Source organism: Dioscorea cayenensis, chromosome 19, assembly GCF_009730915.1.
Source record: "Dioscorea cayenensis subsp. rotundata cultivar TDr96_F1 chromosome 19, TDr96_F1_v2_PseudoChromosome.rev07_lg8_w22 25.fasta, whole genome shotgun sequence".
In the NCBI taxonomy this organism is placed as follows: domain Eukaryota; kingdom Viridiplantae; phylum Streptophyta; class Magnoliopsida; order Dioscoreales; family Dioscoreaceae; genus Dioscorea; species Dioscorea cayenensis.
Genome location: NC_052489.1, coordinates 23,775,404 through 23,794,867, shown reverse-complemented (window position 1 = coordinate 23,794,867; position 19,464 = coordinate 23,775,404). Strand labels below are relative to the sequence as shown.

The window sequence follows — 19,464 nt, the reverse complement described above, 5'->3', positions numbered from 1 at the left end:
GCAAAGTCAACTGTCCAACTGTCAACTGTTCTTCTAACGCCCATTCCCGCCACCAAGCGAGAGAGAGAGAGAGAGAGAAGCCATTGATGCAGCTGCATCTCCCCAAGATCGAGCTTCAATGGCTGCCTCTCTGCCGTCGTATCTCAATCGTCCATCACCTCGACCAGTTCATGTCCCTTGCCATTGTCTCTGCGCTCTTCCGTAGCCGCGGGCACCTCCCTTTCCTCAACTCCGTTCTCCATTCCTTTGCTCTTGGCCCTTTCCCTAATCTCGCAATTTCTTTCTATGATTCCATCCGCATCCATGGTGTTGTTCCGGATAACTACACTTTCACCTCGACCCTGAAGGCTGCCGCCCGTCTCTTCATCCCTCAGAGAGGCAGGGAAATCCACTCTTTGAGTTTCAAATTGGGGTTGGAATCTGATACCTTTGTCTTGAATTCTCTCATTCATATGTATTCGGTTTGTGGGTTGCTTGGGCATGCCAGGAAAGCCTTCGATTTGGCCCCGGATTTTGCGCGTGATTTGGTTTCTTGGAATAGTATGATCTCCGGTTATTCGCAGAGCAATCATTGTGATGAAGCTTTGCAAGTTTTCTGCGAAATGGTGAGGAGGTCGATTAGGTTTGACGCGATGACTCCAGTGGGGGCATTGAGTGCTTGTGGGAGGAGAGTTGATCTTGATACAGGTCAAAAGATTCATGCTTTAGTGGTTGTTAATGGATTTCATCTGGATTTCTATCTCGGTTCTTCGTTGGTGAGTATGTATGCAAGGTGTGGGGCTGTTGATCTTGCGCGGCAATTGTTTGATGGAATGCCCCAGAGAAATGTTGTTTGTTGGACTTCCATGATTTCTGGGTACGCGCATTCAGGCCTATTTGTAGAATCAATTGAACTATTTAGACAGATGCAAATGGAGGGAGTGAAAGCCGACAGTGCAACAATAGCATCTGTTGTTTCCTCTTGTGCGCAAACTGGTGCTCTCGACCAGGGAAGGTATCTTCATGCTTACTGTGACACTAATGGCTTGGGAATGATTTTAAATGTGAAGAATGCTCTGATTGATATGTATTCTAAGTGCGGGGATATCAATAGAGCTCTTCAGATATTTAAAGGGTTGGTCCAAAAGGATGTTTTCTCTTGGACAGTGATGATATCCGGGCTTGCTATGAATGGATACTCTGAGGAAGCATTGGATTTGTTTTCACAAATGGAGGCTCAGGCGGAGGTTAAGGCAAATGAGGTAACGTTTTTGGGTGTCTTGTCTGCGTGCAGCCATGGGGGAATGGTTGAGAAAGGATACTACTACTTCAATTGTATGACTAAGGTCTATGGTCTGATTCCTAAAATTGAACATTATGGTTGTATGGTTGATCTTTTAGGACGTGCTAAACTTGTGGTTCAGGCAGAGCATCTTATCAGAGATATGCCAATAGAACCTGATGCTGTAATTTGGAGGTCATTGCTTTTTGCTTGTAGATCAAATGGGAATGTAAAATTAGCCGAGTTTGCAACAGGTCGAATTATGAAGTTGGAACCTAGGAGGTGTGGCTCTCATGTCTTGCTTTCTAATGTTTATGCCTCTACATCAAGGTGGACCGATGTAAATCGAGTAAGGAAGGTTATGCACGATAATAGCATTCGGAAGCAACCCGGATGTTCTTTCATAGAAGTAAATGGAGTTGTCCATGAATTTTTGGTTTCCGATTCATCACATCCCCAGATAGGAGTTGTACATTGGATTCTATCAGGGTTAAACAGACTCCTATTATCAGAAACATGTCTTGCAGAGGAGTTGAAGTTATTTGCTGTCATATGATACCATCTGCTTTTTGGCATGGTTTTCATCCTCGTGTAGCCTCTCCATAGTCAACTCTTCTCTGGCATTGGTATGTTCTGGTTTTATCCATATCCACTGACTAATTATTTCCACATGAACATTGTCAGATTATTTTTCTCCTTTTCAGTGACCATTGCTTCAACTTCATTTCACATCATGTCTCTTCTTTAGTTTCAACAATATGGTTGTTGATGGTCTTATACTGGTCTGAGATAAATAAAGGATTAGAGTCCTGAAATGTACCATAATTTGATCTTCTTTTTTTGAAAAATTAATCTTAATTTGATCTTCTCTGTGGATTACTCAAAGCTATCAAGTTGATGGATCTACAAATGAGCATAATAACAAAGTAATTGTGCTTGTTCTTAGTGCCTTGCCGTGTTTTTTATACTTAACTTCCGTGAACTTGACATGAAATTTACCGCTTTTATTCATATTCACAACATCTTTTGTTTCTGTTTACCACTTGCCCTGTTGTTGGTTCACATCTTTATGGTTGTTTAGCATATGCAGCCCTCCAAAATTCCATTATTATATACGTAGTGCAGAAGTCTCAGTTTTATGAGGGCATGTAAATGATTAAAATTTTTACTGGGGGTATATATATAAAAAACCCGATCATGTGAACTTATTTCCAATTTCCAAAACATCGACTTTTCATTTGCTTCACAATGGGAACCGCCGTTAATCTCCTCCGCCGTCGCGTTCCTCCGGCGATCTCTGGTTCCCTCTTCCCCCACACTCCTTTCAGAAACCTTAAACCCATTACCTCTCCAAATCCCTTCAGTTCCAGTCCTCCTTTCTGCGCTACCATTTCCTTTCGGTCCTTCTCGTGGTATTCGTGGACTGCTGGTCCCAAGGCCGACGACAAGGATTCCTCTCCTGAGAGCGATGGGTCTGGAGAGGGGTTGATTCATGTGGGCGATCCTGGGGCTGGATTGGCGTTGTTGGGTTCGGAGTTGGATGGGGCTGTGCTTTCGGAGGCAGCCGTCAGTGATGCGAGTTGGTACCAATATCCTGTTCATGGTGTTGTTTCTCTGCTCGAAGGGTTTCATGACTTCAGTGGCCTCCCATGGTGAGATATTCTGCTTTTTTTTTAACAAGATATATCATGTGAAGGTGATTTGATTTGGTATATCACTTTGAGAAATGCTCACCGTCGATTATAAACATGATGATTTCAAGATGCGGGCTTTTTGTGTGGCTTTGTGGTTTTTTCTTGTTAAAAGTGAGTTTGAGCTGTCAGAATATGATATTCTATACGAATTGCTTATGGGTAAACAACCATGTTCTTGTGATGATGCATAGTTGTGTATTCTTTTTCTTGAAAGGCAATCACTTTCATGCTGAACATTTGGAGTTTGAAGTTTGGATTTTTTTTTTTTTTTGGGTTGTTTATCTGTCTGTGAATTGATGCAGGTGGGTAGTAATCCCCACATCAACTCTAGCCCTTAGAGCTACCCTATTTCCTGTTCTTCTTTTGCAACTAAAGAAGGTGGGAGAGATTGCAAGATTGTATCCAAAATGTAAGCAAAATATCTTATTAAACTTGAACTTATGCTTTAATTTGACACTGTGCCTCTCCAAGTAAAAGCTCTTTCTCTACCTTATTGAATATCATAAGCTAATAGACATTGACTCCTTTGAGCAACATTGCAGATACAAAGTATGTAATATGTATTGATATGCGTAATCAAATTTCAAATGAAAAATGAGTCAGATTTTTTTGCTGAAAAATAAAGAATTCCAATGGATTTACAATAAACAGATACATTTTTCATATTTTTTTTTTTTTTGAGTAAGATCTTAGTACAAACTTTCATGCCCTTCATTATATGTGAACACCAGAAGATGTAAAGGGAAGTGTTCAAGCCATGTGTATTAGAGTAAGGCCTGGAGAAATACAAAGTATGCACTTCATCATCTAGTTAGGAGATGACGATTTAAGTGAAAATTGGTGTTTAAAAGTGAGCAACCAGAACTTGATACTCAGGATCTCAAATTGAATAGATATTGGATGATTATGAAAGGGACATATTAATCACTAAAAGAAATTATGTTGGAAGAGCATGTTTTGTAAGGTCCATATTATCTGAATTGCAAAAGCTTTACTTGCATTATTGGAAGTTAAATTCATGCATTTTTCTGAAGAATGATATTTTAAATGGCCCTTTCATCATTTAGGTTAGACGCCTATGCCTATTTATTTAGTGTGGTGATTAATATAAAAGGACAAGTCCACCATATATATTATGACTTTCAGCAGTATAATGTATGTGCGCATGATATCTTACTGGGGTCCCCGTTTGATTTTTCTAATCTTATATAATAACTGATTTGGAATCCATTCTTTCTCAGTTATATGTTCGCATTCCAATTGTTCTTGAATACTCATTTTTGCATGCTTAATTGTGGCCATGATGGATGCTTTGCTGCATACCAAGCCCATAGATTTAAAAGTTAATATTCTTAAATGCTTCATTAAAGCATGAAGTACTAATTTGATAATAAGCTTAGTTCTTAGATGGCTCTGGACACTTAGCTAATAATATGTTGCATTAGGAAGTGCCTCCTCCTTTGCCGCCACCTTTATCAGGAAGGAGTTACCGAGAGCAGTTCTTGCTTTTCCAAAAGAAAAAACGAGAACTGGGCTGCCCCTCATACTTGTGGAGCTTTGCGCCCTTCTTTATTCAGGTAATGTGAGGCTTTCTTGCAATTACTTTCTAGATATTTGTCATTGTTATGTTTTTCTATATTTTCACACAGTATTTTTAGAAATAATCTTGGCCTATTTCTTAGACAATTCCCATTTGAAGCAGTTGCTTATCATTGTACGCAGTGACTATATTCATATATTTTTTGAGTCTCATGGAATAAATTCTGCTTTAACAATGTAAAATGCAAGCTTTTTTCAATATCACTTGCATTAGAAACAAATACTGATGCAACTTTTCTAATAACTCATGGATATAATTACTTGCTTGCGTTAATGTGCTCTTTCTTTTACTCAACTCTGTTATGCTCATATTTTCTCCTCCATTCTATTGTGCAGTTTCCTTGTTTTTTACTTTGGATGGCCAGCATTCGGACAATGTGTCTAGACCATCACCCAGGATTTGAAAGTGTGAGACTTGAAATTGCAAATATATATTTATTTTCATAAACAATAAGTTCTTTGTATTGTATTAGCAATTATGTATCCATGGTTGGGTTCTGTTCAACTTAATTGTGTTTTTATTAAGGAATGCGGATGCATGATGAATGCATATCTCTCAATTCTATGAGTTCCATGTGCTTGAGGATCAAAATACATTGTTTAATTATCTTGATTTTGTTAATAAAGTGTGAAAGAGTGGATTGCACTATCAATATTCCAAACTTTTAAGAAAATGAATAATATGGGTTGCTGACCCAAAAATAGTGTTGGAAATTTTAATCTGGCTAACATTTTATGAATGATTTATTTATCTTAAACTGGGATTATTTTTTTCTTATCAGACATCTGGCTTGATATTTCTAATTAGTTAAGTTGTCCTCGTTTGTTCTATTTCTTAGTTTGTTGCATTACGTAATTGGGAAAATTCTTGATAACTTCATTTCATGTTTCTGTATGCTCATCCATTCATGTCATCATATATATTAGCTCTCTCACACTATGATTGTGTCCTTTTCTTTTGCTATCTTTGTCTCTTTGACACTTCATAATTTATATCTAGATTTACTTCTGATTGTAGGAACATGTATGCGTTTGCTCATTCTAGTATAAATTTTTAAGCTTCCCCTTAAATTTGTGCATGGATTGACAAATAAGAGTTTACAGGGTGGCATATTGTGGTTCCAAGATCTCACTTGCTATCCACATGGTGTCTTTGGTCCTATCTTTCCAATCTTGATTGCTGGTCTGCATTACACCAATGTTCAGGTGATCATTTTCATAACAATGTAAATCTTGAGCTACTTTTGTCTTCTTTTTGGAAGAGCATATCATGTACTTGTATATTACTAGTCATATCTGTTTTGTGGGAATGATACATTTTGCGGCTAACTGTGAAGCTTACCATTCCTGTCTATATCTTGTAATATCATAACTTTACTTGTGTGTGTGTGTTTAAATCCTGGTAAAGATAAGTTAAACTTGTTCAATTTGAAACATGTTCTAGACTGCACCCTTGTATAGTAAAATAAGGTTAAAGCTCTTGGTGACTGGCATATTTTGTTGTTTTTACGTACTGCAGCCTTTTAGAACCCAACCTTGTCCAATCCACTCTATGCCGCAACACCAACGGCTTTAGTAATTATGAATTCTGCTCACCTAACAGTGACATACAATATAGTAATGCTCCTTGAAGATCAGTATTTCAGATGTCTATATTAAAGTAGTATAAGGATTAGGTTTTCCAAACTTAAGCCAAAAGATATTTTTACCCTTATACTATAACCATATAATACTATTCTAATGGTCTGCCTCATCTGGGTATAAAATAGTTGTTCTTCAGTTATATGAACTTGAATATGGAAATGTCAAGGCAGGACCTGCTTACTAGCTCTGTTTAAAGCTTTTTGTGGCAATCTCCATCTCTTGCCTAAAGTTGCCTTTAAAAACTTGATAAGAAGTTTAAGATGGTTGATGTCTATCTGGCAATCAATGGCATGAGTATTGGTTAGATGCCTCACCTCTCTACCAGTTGGCACAAAGCATATCTGTCTACTAGCGTCACTGGTTGTTGGCAAGGAAATTCACCTAGTGCTTCATAATCCTCCTTGAACATATTGGGTTGTTATTTTTTTTACATAGAAATGCCTCTCTGTGACCAATAGATAACATCACATGAGAATTGTGAGAGTTAGTGGTAGTATTGGGTTGGTGGTTTGAACCATATGTTGATTGCTCCATTTTTTGTTAGTCATGTTGCTTCTTGATATAGATTAAATTTATATTCTTTTGAAGGACATTGTCGCCTATAGCTAGTACAGAATATATTTTGGTGGGAAACATTGTTTTGCATTATGATGCAAGAGGCGCTCCTGGCTCCATATGTTTGTTTGTCTCCATCTAATATATATATATATATATATATCACCCATAGAATTAATTTCTATTTGATGGATTTTATGAACAACCATGTTAAGTACATAAAACTCATGTCACTTCTATGGTAAGTTATTGACAGTAAGGCAGTGGAGATCATACTTATGCATGATTTTGCTTTTTCTTTTGGTTCTTGAATAGTCAATCCATGCTTAAGTTTTTTTTTTCAAATAGTCTTACTCCTATTCAAGTCTTTTGCTAAAGCATTGCAGGAAGTATGTCAAAAAAATGCTGAGTTTCTGTTGTCCTCAGGTTTCTTTCCAGACATTTAAGGTCGAAAAACTGCAAGGAGTTTTAGGCTTGTTGGCAAGAGTGAGTTATCGGGCTTTAATTTGGCCCATTATACAGAACCTAAGAAATGTCTTGATGCTGATCACACTCTTAACTTGAAACATTTAAATGACTTGATTCATTTTGTTTTTGGCAGTATTACAAATTATACCTGGATGTTCTGGCCATCCCATTAGTTTTTATAGGATATTGCGTTCCTCAGGTAAGTCATCATTTACTGTTTAATTACATTCAGTTTGTTATTAGATTGTAAATTTGTTGTAGCTCTCTCGCCAACTTCCCCTTTATGGTGTTGATGGGTTGGTTCTTCAAATATGTCCATTGTTAATTATTCGGACTGTTACTATGGAGTTATAATTCCCTCTCGAAAATTTTCATGAGAAAGAAATGTTCTGTGTTGATTGCAATAATATATATTTCCATTTTCAGTCAATTTGCTAAACTTTCAAGTTTTTAACAGTTCGTAATTCGTTAAGTTTTACCATAGCACATGCTAGATTGTTGAGTTGCAGACTCCCACCAGTTCTTAACTAAGCTACCTTTGATATATATATATATATATATATATGTCTCTTACATTCATGGTTGTTTTTTTTTTTGCAGGGTAGTTTGGTCTATTGGGTAACAAACAGTTCGTTGACCTTGTTTCAGGTTTGGTCATTCTCTGCACATGTACAATGAAGGTTCTAAATTCTTATGTTTAAAATCTGTGCTTTTGTGAACTAAATGAAGTTGGCAAATAGGCATTTTTTTTTCTTGGTTTCCCTTTTTCCCTTTCTGCAGTTGATATTTGGTGATAGCCTAGAAGTTGAACAATATTATGTTGTTAATAACCCATTAAGTTTTCAAAAATTAACTTTAAAAAAAAAAAATATTAATATGTTGTATATATTTCGTTTTTTCTTCAATCCTGTTATTTATCTTGGACTTTGTGAAAGATGTCTTCACTGCATCGCAGCTAGAATTTACCGCATTGTTTGTTGCATTGCGTTCTGATTCCAACTGTACTAGCTGATCCACCATTGAACTTTCTAAACTCTGCTTTCTCTTGTTTCTGCAAAGCCGGTCTTTGAATACTGGTTTAAATCATTACAAAGTTGATTTCGTACTCCTGACCTTTGAGACATAAAAATATTGCAGCAACTATGTCTCAGAAGCCCATATGTTCGTAAGAAATTGGGTTTGCATGATGAAAAGGCTTTGTTGCATAAAAGTCCAACAGAAAGCATTGGAGAGGAGAACAAAGGTCCATTGGAGCTTCAAATATCTGCAGAAAGTCTCTCCGCAGAGAAGTTACTTGATGTAAGTATTAACAACTAATGCACTATCCTTCTTGTGGATGCTAGTTAATACTGATCATTGTAAACTTACATGCTTACGTTTGAAATTGCTACAGTTTGCGCTTGAAGAGTTAGCAAAGGGCCATCAAGATAGTGCACTCCCTCTATTACGGTAGTTCCTTACATATTCAAGTTCTTTGTTCAGGAAGCTATTAGTGGCTTCTCACTCTGCTTTTGCAGTTTAAACTTCATATTGTAACAAACCTAAAGCACTGCACCCTTTCTCAACAGAATTGCAACAGAAAAGAATCCTGAATTGCCAAGAGCTCATGTTGCTTTGGGCCAGATACTATGTTCAAAAGGATTATTTGCTGAAGCCTCTGAATCTTTCCAACAGGCAATCCCAAAGGTCAGCAACCCCTGCAGCTTATTATGATTCTATCAACTTAGCCAAAACATCTTGCAATTTCTAATGTTCAAATTTGCTAACCAACAGATTGGACAAGAAGATGTTGGCCTTCTTTCTCTGGCATATTTTGGTGCAGGTGTTTCACAAATTTGGCAGGTGAATCAACTGGAATACATTCACCTTTTGGTTCATATTTAGCTCAACTTTCTTCAGTTATGTAACGCATGCATCATCATTTTCATCAGGGAAATAAATCAGAGGGGATTGAACATTTGAAAAGAATAGCCGAGTTGACAGAGCCAGAAAACCCTATGGAGAAGGCTTGCTACTACCGGGGTTTGGTTATGTTAGGAAGGTATTAATAATGCAGTGCACTATTTACTAGTAGATCATTTTCCTTAACTTGATCAGAACTTGTTGCACAGCACTTTATTTCAACAAGGAGAGAAAATCGAAGCTGCGAAATATCTTCGAAGAGCTGCAGCCTATGATCCTGCAGTGTTTGCATATGTAAAAGAATGTGAAGAGATAGGAGAAGATCAAAAGAAGCAATCAGCTGACTCTAACTAAACTCAATCAGGACGAACATACTAGTCTTTGACTTTGCGAAGGAGTCTGCAGGACGAACATTATTTTATTTATTAGGTACAACGTTGTTTAATGGGTATGGTTGATGTTATATGTATAACGGTTGAAAACTTAAGAGGAAGTCATTCTTTTCCTGTAAAGGATTCATTGATTCATAATGGTGTTTAACACAAAAGCTTATGAACAGAAGGCTCTAAACTCAAATCTTCACAAATTCCACTATTTACAAAAAGGACACTTCATATACATGATCACAACTCAATCTAGCTTTAAACATTATGAGCAGCACAAACAACTCATAAAACCACTATAGACAGGACTAGTATTTACAAGAACTTGGTGGTATGTACAGGCTGGCTAAATGAATGCTGTGTGAAGGGTATAGATGCAATGGAGATCTCAGGACCAAAGCAGGGCTGTCAAAATTTTTTACAGGAGGTAAAAGATAGTTTCCAAGATAATCAGGCAAATGCCGGCGGGACTACACCACGAGAGTCTGGACTCCTGCAAGCGAAACCTTCAATCGTTAGTTTCGGATTTGTGTCTTTTGAAGACCCACAAGTAGGGGAACCTCTTTTGATTCTTGCCGAAGGCTTCATATCACAGTAAAATCCTGAAGGCGAAGCTACTGCCCGGGTTTGGTTCATAAATTGTGCATCGTTGACTACTGGATTGCTCGTCCGTGGTGGTGGTGATCCGCAAAAGAAACTCGCTTGGTTACTGGAATCTAAATCATTTTCATTGTATTCATCCTGTAAAGAACAGAAGCCAAAGAGTCAAGTGTTGTGTGAATTATGAACAATAGAAAAGAGTACATGCTGAATATAATTAAAAGAGGAAACTTTCATGAAAGAATAACAAAGAACCTTATCTAGTATCGCATCCAAAACCTCCAAAACACTCTCCTTCCTAGGCACAGGTAAAATACTGCAGTAAAACAAGTGAACAAAGTTAGAGGTTACAACCCAATAAAATAAAGATATAATAATGGAGTTCCAAAAGCTTGCTCAAACTACAGTAGTATCATGCAATAGTTAACATTCTTGAAAATAATATTTATACGATAACAGATTTCTACAACATCTAACAAAGTAGAAAATGACCAGCTTTGATGGGAAATTTTACTCATGTAAAACACATCCTACCTGGCAATGGTCATCTTGCCAGACCTGACCATCACCTTGAGTTAGATTTTAGCAAGAATCATTGTTTGGTGTTCCAGGAATTTGATACATAGATACTCGATAAAATTCTGTTAAACATAAGATGTATCCTTTACTTAATTCTATCCTTAATTCACAGCATTTTCCTTGCCAGTTATAGCAGCACTAACACAATGATTTGTTGAGTCACATACAACTAATGAATTTGTATTGAACAAGTTAAGCAAGTTTGTATCAATACACGGTGAGGTTCAGGACCATAGGCTACTATAATATGGACACATCAAGAATTATTGCATTAAGTTAGCATCTTTGTTGCATTTCACATTTCTTACTATCATCTTTATTGATTAAAGCAAAAGAAGGAAGCGGCAGTAAGCATACATGTCGGCCAACCATCTGGAAATTCAGGTGGAGCCAGCAATATTTGGAAATCCATCTAATAATAAACCTTATTTTCTGAAACGCCAAAGAACAAGTGATGGAACAGAATCATGGATGCAAATAGAAAATAACACTAAAACTAAACAATCAAAAGAATTCATACTTCTAGGCAGCGCATAAAATTACAAATCATACCTCTTAGGCTTGGGACTGATCCTGCCATAATTCTCTAAGACAAAAGGGATTCTTTTAGCACGGCGAGGTTCAGGACAGAGGATTTCACCTCTAGTCACGCTAGGCACAATAAGATCAGGATGTACTTGTCCAAATGCACTATATCTAAGTGGGAAATTCTCCATCCTTGAAATATCCTAAGAAACAAGAAGATACAAAGATTCACTGATGATGGCTTCACTACTGGATGCACTCATGACATCAGACCAAGAACAGGGAAAAAAAAAAGACTCAAAAAACAAAAGAATGACTAAAAATCATACATGTATATTACTTACAAGATCATGATAACAAAGAATAAAAAGACACAAATTTCCAATTGTTTCCTAAAATTTAGGGTGTGCTAGCTTGCCTTGAGGAAAGCCAAAATACAGACAACCACCAACGAGAACAACAATGAAGGAAAGAAAATTTTGTTTTATTTGATTGTCCCTTTGAACTTCTTCACCAAATCAAACACAAGAAGAACACAATTCAATTAAAAAATACTCTATAGGTCATGCCAGACAAACTTTCATGCGGTAAAACATGCCAAAAGGAAAATTTTCATTTACAAATCCACCAATTCCCAACACAATCAACTAATTTTCAACCCAAAAAAAAAAAGCCGATAATTTTAGGAGAAGCGGCAAGTTTAGCAAGAAAGAGAAACAAAAAAATTAGGGTTTTTTTATCCTAACCCTAGATTTCAACTCCATGCCCATAAAATCCGAAAGCAGAAAACAAAATCAAGCAAACAACTTTTCTACATCAAACTCAATCCTTTGTCCTTACCGATGACGAATCAAAAGTAAATCACCCAACTTCGCTAGATCTCAAAACTTCGGCTCAAATCACAAGCCCTACTTGTTGAATCACCAGGAGATCGATCATCAAGAGACCAAAAAAAACCCTAAATAGGGCATAGAAATCCAAGAGAGAGATCAGAAATCAGAGATCGAGAGGAATTCCTCTGCTCTCTGATTCCTTATATACTCCCTCGCTGGATCTCTCTCTCTCTCTCTCTCGACTCCACCGCCTCTTCTTTGTTATGACCGTGTTTTTCTTATCGCGGCTGACCGCCACGCAAACCCACTCCTATAAAAATCTACCACGTGTCAACATATGAGTGATGGGATGGATAAGTCAATCCTATGGTCAAACATTTGGAACAAAATTATCGAAGAATTGAGTACAAATTACAAAAAAACTTCAAATTTGTTGAGAAAAATAAGCGTTCAAATCTCAATTGGCTGTCAATTCATTAAAAAGTTAAGATCTTTTAATTTCATTCGTCAACATTAGATAAATTGCCAAAAAAAATATTTATTATTATCATTATTATTTATTTATTTATTTATTTTTGGACAAGCGCGTGTACCAAAGATCATCAATGGAAGTTGAACACCTCTCCGTTCTCAAAGCTTGAATCTTTTTTCATCTTTCTCTTGTTGTTCTTCGAAACATCTCCTTTTCTTCTCATTCTCAACGACAACACCACCATGGATCGCAAGAACACTATTCCACAAGGTATCTCTGTGCCTGTGCATGTGTTGTGTTTTATTGTTCATATGTTGTGTTAATTGTATGTTTTTCAATAGAAGAAACAAGCAGGATACTTGTGGAGTTCTTGGAAGTGGCTGTGACCTCCATTGTGTTTCTCAAAGGTGTTTATCCCCCAGGTACTCACTCTTTTTGTTAGTTTTTTTTGGTTTTTTCAATCTCCCTCTTGTTATATATATGTGTGTGTTTATGTGATGGGAGATGTGTGACAAAAAAGGGGCATTTGAGAGGAGGAGATACATGAATGTTGTGGTGAAAAAGGCGAAACATCCAGAATTATCCAGCTACATCCACTCTGTTACCTCTTGTTTGCAGTCATTCATCCAAAAGGTCTCTGCCTTTCTTGCTTTCCTTGGCTAAATTTGTTGTTATTTCTGATGCCTGCCATGTGTTTGAGAAATTGCCTTGATATGGTGATACTTCTTTTTCTCTTTATGACATTTAAGTTTTGAGAATTGAACTTTGAGATGATGAATTTAGTTTAATTGGTTTTCTATTCTGTTTGTTGCAGTGAAGCAAGATAAGTTTTTTTTATTGTTGACGTTGCTCAAGTTTTCTCTGAATTTATTATCACTGTGTCTGTGACGATCTCAATCACTGCTCAAAGCTTGTGTTTGATGGCATGGCTTCTAACATTTCTGCAGGGATTGGTGGAGAGAGTGGCAGTGATCTTTTACGACGAAAAGCAGGCCCCCATTGAAAAATTTGTGTTTAAACTTGCAGTGAACCAGACATACCACTCAAAGGTCGAAGAAAATGACTTAGAATTCGCTCTTCGTGCTTTCTTGATCAAACTGACAGTTGCTGAACCACTGACAAAAACCCTTCCGGCCGGTAATTACTGAATTCCAGTTCATTCCTCGCATTATAGTTTCAATTGTTTGACTCTGGAGGCCAAGTTTATTACTTAATCTTTCAAACAGGTACCCGGTGGGAGGTCACTTCATATTTTCGAACTCTTCCTCAAGAAAGCAGCACCAAGAATGCACATCTTTGGATTCCAACAGACACAAAACAGTGGCTTCAGCCTCCAAGAATAACACCGATAAAGTCCATGAGTAGCGAACCTCTAAAGGTGCAAATGTACCTTGAGCACGCCAGCCCTTCGGAACCAAAGAATTTCGAAGAGTAATACTTCTTCCTTTCCTTAAATTATGCAATAGAAGCAATTCTAGTGCTTGACATGTTTCCCCACCATTCACACTTGTGTTGCTCTCCTACCTATCCTTTATCTCCATATCCTCACATTAGCTTTTGCTTTGCATTTATTCTTATAGTTATTGTAATTAAATTAATCATGTCGGTCCCCATTTCCATTCATCTAATTATCTTTCCACCTCTAACCACCAGTATCAATGGCCGAAGAATATAAAGTTAAAGTAACTAGACCAAATTTTTCTATGTAGGTGAGGATAATAATGACCTTGTTAAATTATACTTTTTCACGTTAACAAAGCATCAAATACCTCTCATTATAAAAGGTGATGAAGGGAGTTCTCATCATCGTAAGGCAGTAAACAAGATTTGAGAAGGCGATAGCAATATCGGTGTGTGTTTGTGGTTAAAGGTGAAGGAAGAAGGCAGAGAGGGATGTGGTGGAGAAAGAGGAAGAAAGGATTTGATCTGATATCCTCTTCTGAGTACTGAATGGAAGAAGAGGTGTTATAAATTGAATGCATATGGGCAAGTCATGTGGCAAAGGAAGGCCAAGCCTTTCTTCTGGTTTTTCTTTCTTTCTACTTTTACCTGTGTTAATATTAAAGATGCTGCTTCCTGGGCTCTGACCTATCTATTGGTACAAAACTAATGGAAATTCCAAAGGGAATTGTAGTTTGTGTTTGCATAAGGTTTATCCGTTTATGTTATGTGTTTTTGTCACTTTTGGAATTTCCAATTCAGATATGTGCATGCCTGAAATGAAATGAGTTAAGTTATATGTTCTATTTGTTCTTGTCCCATTTCTGCTGAAACCAAAAACATTCTCATTCAGGGAAAAAAAAGAACCATGATTGAAACATAAAGCACCATGTCATGAAACAAGCACCAAAGGCTGAGTAGGCAAAATTTTTCCCAAATGATAATTTGGCCACAAGATCAAATACCAGCACATATTCAATGTCTGAGATTCTAAATATAACGCAGACCATAACAGTATTCATGAAACAAAAGTTTTTGAGGACCTTATTTGCCATAACCTCTCACTAGACCAGAAGGGAAGCCTTAATGCAGCGCCACATATAAGCTGAGGGCTCATCAAAACCCAAGTTTGACAAAAGCAGCATTAGTTCCTGTTGACTCAAACTCTTAAATAATAAGGACCCCATGAATCATCCAACCCTTGACTAAATTCCCTATCTATCTCAAGAACACATAAAAGTGACATCAGGATATATAAACAGACTACTTCATGAAAACATCAAATTATCACAAGATAGCAGCTGTTATCACAGATAACTTTCTGGTAAGTAGAGCTTGTCTGATATGTTTAGTTACCACCCTGACTACCAGAGCTACCCCCTTGATAAGTTGAACCACCACCTTGATAATTAACACCTCCTCCCTGATAGCCAGTGCCACTGCTTTGGTAGCCAGCAGACCCTCCCTGGTAGCCAGTGTTGCCACCTTGATAGCCGGGTGCACCGCCTGAATAACCAGGTCCACTTCCCTGCGAACCAGTGCTCCCCCCTTGATAGCCAGGATTGCCACCTTGATAGCCAGGGTTGCCACCTTGATAACCAGCACCTTGATAACCAGGACCACCACCACCTTGATAACCAGGACCGCCTCCTTGATAGCCGGGGTTTCCACCTTGATAACCGGGGCCGCCTCCCTGGTAGCCTCCACCTTGATAACCAGGGCCGCCTCCTTGGTAACCAGGACTGCCTCCTTGATACCCAGGGCCTCCTGTTCCTTGATAACCAGGGGCTCTAGGTGGGTTACCATCACCTCTATTTGGCATGTAGCCACCCTGGGGATTAGGCACTTGGCCCTGGTAACCTTGTCCGGGCATACCAGTAGCAGGAACATCACGTGGAGGTGGGGGTGGGGGCATGGTATTTGGAGCTTGTTGATTAGCCATGGGAGAAGCATCACGCTGTGGCATAGAACCCGGTCCAGCTTGGAAGTTTTGATTTGGACTGGGGGGTACATCTCTGTTCTGGAAATTCTGCATGTTCTCTCTGCGCCTTTCAAAATTTCTTGACCGATCAAAATTACGTGGCCTGTCATTGCGGCGGGATCTTTCATTTGCACGTGCATTATTACGTACCCATTCCTCATGGTATTTAGGATCGTATGGTACAGCTTGTCCATCAATGAAGGGTTCCCCTGCCCATTAGAAAATATATATATATATATATATAATACAGATTAGCAATCCGTGGCTTCTCAATTGCTATGCATGCTCACCTTCTTCCGTATGCACAAATGGACACCAAAATGTAACAAAAACTAGTAAAAGAATGGCCGATGTTTCTCATACTTTTTACTAGTGAGCGCTAGTTCAAATTATTTAACTATATGGAAATCACAAAATCACAATGTTATACTTGCAAGTGCCTAGATGCAAACATGCAGGTGAAAATTTCCTCTTTAAACTATAACTGACATCATAAGCCTGTTGGGCAAGCCGCCTCTAAAAACAGGTACAACTGTTTAACAGCCAATTAAAACTTATTTTTCAAAGAAAAATCACAAAGAGTATAGAAGAATTATTTCCAAGCCAAAATCCTAAATATACATGCATATACAAAGCCATGTTTATATGCACAATGTAAATAAGTTTCTATGGCTGATATCTCCTCCTCTGCTGAATTAAGAGGAGAAAATGATAGGAATTAAGTGTAGAAAATGATATGCACACCATATATAACTTGTGCCCTTACCTCCATAATCTTTGTTCTTCACATCCAGATAGGAATCAGGAAGCACCCAGCGGACCTTTGGCAGAGCTGCAATAGTTTGAAGACAAGAATAATGTGTTTATACATTATAACTCAATACTCTATCCACATGGAAAAGACAGGGTTAGAGATGCACTCTTGATCTTGTAAGAAAGTTCCTCAGAGACAAGGGCTCCAAAAGCAAAGTAATGTTTTGTAGACACTGAATAAATCTTCATCCGTGCTTCTTCTTCACTGTAACAAGGCAAGTATTGGACAAAATGGAAGTCTAAACAAAAAAAACAATATTATAAAAGAAACATACAATAGAAAATTTTATCAAAATTGCTTTCAAAAAATAGAGCGGAACACACATAAACATCACAACTAACATTGAAAGTTATTCATTAAGAAACCCACAACACAACAAGCTATATTGATATGTAGATATATCCATGTTACAAAGAAAGTAAAGTCACAACCTGAAGCAATCAAAACAAAGAAGGATGTGCAAATTGCTGATAAAAATCTATCCCCCTGATTATTTACAAGAGAAAAAAAAAAAGGGGTGTTGAAAAGGCATCATACTGTTGCAATTAGGTGGAAGGACATACTGAGTATTTCCCTAATATTTTCAAAGCAAGCCGAACAGTACCAAAAAGCTCCCATGGACGAACTTCTAAGAAATCCAATACAGTTCAGACAATCTCTTACAAATGTTCCTAAAATCACACGCTAGAGACATAATCATAAATATATATATATATATGATATAGCTAAGTATCTAATCAACCAAAATCATAAAGGAACCATCTTTTATAAAAAAAATCTCTAAGATTCATGAGAAAATACGAAGAAAATTTGTACAATCGCAAGGAACTGCAAGGGCATCAAACAAACACTTGAGAGTCAAGAATAAAACAAAGAATAAAAAATCAGAGAGAACCCCAGACCTGCCGACGACCTGAGCGAGGGTCTTGATAAAAGAGTCGATGATATCGTCGCGCGTGAGGCTGGAGTCGGGGGGTTCCATGACTACGAGCCAGTGCTCGAAGTCGCAGCCATCCAGCAAGATCGTTTCCTTCGGCGGCCGATTGGTCCAGTTCGGCTGCGGATCATTGAGCGAAGAGGTCGTCGGCCGGGTCGAGAAGCAACGCAATCCATCGGCAACACCGGGTGTGAAGGGGAATCGAAAGGCCGCAAGTGGGCGGCGGAGACGGAGGAGCGGCGACCCGGACGGGCGGATAGCAGCTCGAGAGAGGGATCGGGGGACGGCGAGACCTGGAATGATGAGCTTGGAGATTAGGGTTCGGCTTGCCATCGCCGACACCATTAGAAAGAAAGAGAGGAACCAAATCGGATGGAAAAACCCTAGCAAAGTTATCTCGTCGAGGGTTTTAGATCTTTTAAAGAGGTGGGAAACGCGATCGGGAAACGCGGTCTTATCCGCTCTTTTGTATAGTTTTTCAAAAGAATCCTTTTTATTTTCTTTAATTTTAGATAAGTTCTTGTAATTTCATTTTGGCCCCTCGACAATAAATCAATGGTATTAAGGCCATTTTCTTCAGAAACAATCAGATTTAGTCCATGTAAATATATAATTATTTCAGTTTCTGTTGGTAAATGTAGGAAATGTGTATCGTTGATGGGAATACCAAATTTTCAATATTTTATACCATGTGAATGTCCATATGAAAATAATTATAATAGTAACAACAACAGCAATACAAATTATATTGAACAATTTTGAAAGCATGTCAAATAGATTGCCATACTAAAATGAAAACATTTTGATATATATATTTATGTATATATTTTTTTAAATAGTTACTTGTGGATTGAGCATAGTTTTGTCCTAAATTGAGTTAAATATTTTTTTTTTACTATGTGGATAAGTCACTTGTGCACATATTATTTATGTTTTAACTACACATTGGGTGAAAGTTGAATTCTCAATGACTCACCTTTAACTTATAAAACAAACAATTAAAATGGAAGAGATGGTAGTAAGACTTGAATAAATATATTAGTGTTTTTAATATAATGTTGTACTTTAAAAATGTAGAATGAAATGTCAATGGTTTAATCAGCTTTAACAATTTTTTTATAAAAGAAAAAATAGATGAACTATTTCAATTTATTTAAAGAGTATACAAATCCAACAATAATAATAAAGAGTTTGTAGAAACTAGAAACTCCTCAACAATATAGACATCTAGGATTTACTAAATATAGATAACTACAACAGACAAAACAAATAGCTTATAACAATAAGGGGTTCTTAACAGCCCAATGAAAGAGATCTTTACGATTTATTTATCTCAAGCAATTAACTCGCTCAGAAAGAATGGTCTTATGGGATTGCTTGCAGGGATGGAACCATAGCTTATTGGTAGGAAGGGACGAGGGCAAAATATCAAAGAAAATTCATTTAACATAACAAATGTTTTCAATACAAAATAGCTTGACAACGTAATCTTTGATTAAAACAACCTATTTTATTATGCATTTTGCTAGTAGATATAACATTTTTTTTATGCATTTTATTATGTAGACTTACCACGAAACCTTATTTAATTATACATATATACACTATGACATATACTGATATTCTCAACATTACATCTCAATGATCTCATTGTTTTTGGGAAGGAGCTCGGAGAGCTATTTTATTGATAACAAACATAAATTACACAAGAGATTTAAAAGATACAGACCAAAGCCAAAAGAAAAACAGAAGAAAAAAAAAACAACACAAACATAAA

General features: G+C 37.3%; 5 protein-coding genes across 9 annotated transcripts; 3 read left to right on the top strand and 2 right to left on the bottom strand.

The window, feature by feature from the left end:
• The first annotated feature begins 36 nt into the window (after nucleotides 1-36).
• Nucleotides 37-2,315, top strand: LOC120250443 (pentatricopeptide repeat-containing protein At1g08070, chloroplastic-like). The gene has a single exon (XM_039259261.1). It carries the CDS (start codon nucleotides 87-89, stop codon nucleotides 1,815-1,817), a length of 1,731 nt encoding a protein of 576 aa, XP_039115195.1. The 5' UTR covers nucleotides 37-86; the 3' UTR covers nucleotides 1,818-2,315.
• A 110-nt stretch (nucleotides 2,316-2,425) lies between these two features.
• Nucleotides 2,426-9,675, top strand: LOC120250444 (ALBINO3-like protein 2, chloroplastic). Its single transcript, XM_039259262.1, has 14 exons — nucleotides 2,426-2,913; nucleotides 3,258-3,364; nucleotides 4,405-4,532; nucleotides 4,891-4,962; nucleotides 5,659-5,760; nucleotides 7,180-7,239; nucleotides 7,355-7,420; nucleotides 7,822-7,869; nucleotides 8,359-8,520; nucleotides 8,615-8,670; nucleotides 8,790-8,907; nucleotides 8,995-9,063; nucleotides 9,153-9,262; nucleotides 9,333-9,675. Exons 1-14 carry the CDS (start codon nucleotides 2,510-2,512, stop codon nucleotides 9,475-9,477), a joined length of 1,647 nt encoding a protein of 548 aa, XP_039115196.1. The 5' UTR covers nucleotides 2,426-2,509; the 3' UTR covers nucleotides 9,478-9,675.
• On the bottom strand, nucleotides 9,673-12,303 carry LOC120250447. 2 transcript variants are annotated; one of them, XR_005533014.1, is made up of 5 exons: nucleotides 12,051-12,303; nucleotides 11,238-11,413; nucleotides 11,043-11,117; nucleotides 10,362-10,422; nucleotides 9,673-10,247 (listed from the first exon to the last, which is right to left on the bottom strand). XR_005533014.1 is itself a non-coding variant. In XM_039259266.1 (4 exons), exons 2-4 carry the CDS (start codon nucleotides 11,399-11,401, stop codon nucleotides 9,957-9,959), a joined length of 516 nt encoding a protein of 171 aa, XP_039115200.1. In that variant the 5' UTR covers nucleotides 11,402-11,413; nucleotides 12,051-12,299; the 3' UTR covers nucleotides 9,690-9,956. The 2 variants fall into 2 exon arrangements, 1 of the variants encoding a protein (XP_039115200.1); XM_039259266.1 differs by lacking the exon at nucleotides 11,043-11,117 and having other exon boundaries at nucleotides 9,690-10,247; nucleotides 12,051-12,299.
• Nucleotides 12,304-12,536: 233 nt separating this feature from the next.
• LOC120250445 (DNA polymerase zeta processivity subunit) lies at nucleotides 12,537-14,752 on the top strand. Of its 3 annotated transcripts, none has more exons than XM_039259265.1 (6): nucleotides 12,537-12,785; nucleotides 12,860-12,937; nucleotides 13,036-13,148; nucleotides 13,463-13,652; nucleotides 13,742-13,946; nucleotides 14,225-14,752. In XM_039259265.1, the coding sequence occupies exons 1-6, from the start codon at nucleotides 12,758-12,760 to the stop codon at nucleotides 14,226-14,228; spliced, it is 618 nt and encodes a 205-aa protein (XP_039115199.1). In that variant the 5' UTR covers nucleotides 12,537-12,757; the 3' UTR covers nucleotides 14,229-14,752. The 3 variants fall into 3 exon arrangements, with proteins under 3 accessions (XP_039115199.1, XP_039115198.1, XP_039115197.1); XM_039259264.1 differs by having other exon boundaries at nucleotides 12,540-12,785; nucleotides 12,857-12,937; nucleotides 14,300-14,752; XM_039259263.1 differs by having other exon boundaries at nucleotides 12,541-12,785; nucleotides 12,857-12,937.
• Nucleotides 14,753-14,911: 159 nt separating this feature from the next.
• LOC120249745 (multiple organellar RNA editing factor 8, chloroplastic/mitochondrial-like) lies at nucleotides 14,912-18,073 on the bottom strand. Of its 2 annotated transcripts, XM_039258373.1 has the most exons (5): nucleotides 17,653-18,073; nucleotides 16,857-16,954; nucleotides 16,703-16,768; nucleotides 15,561-16,145; nucleotides 14,912-15,524 (listed from the first exon to the last, which is right to left on the bottom strand). In XM_039258373.1, exons 1-5 carry the CDS (start codon nucleotides 18,030-18,032, stop codon nucleotides 15,304-15,306), a joined length of 1,350 nt encoding a protein of 449 aa, XP_039114307.1. In that variant the 5' UTR covers nucleotides 18,033-18,073; the 3' UTR covers nucleotides 14,912-15,303. The 2 variants fall into 2 exon arrangements, with proteins under 2 accessions (XP_039114307.1, XP_039114306.1); XM_039258372.1 differs by having other exon boundaries at nucleotides 14,912-16,145.
• Nucleotides 18,074-19,464: the final 1,391 nt, after the last annotated feature.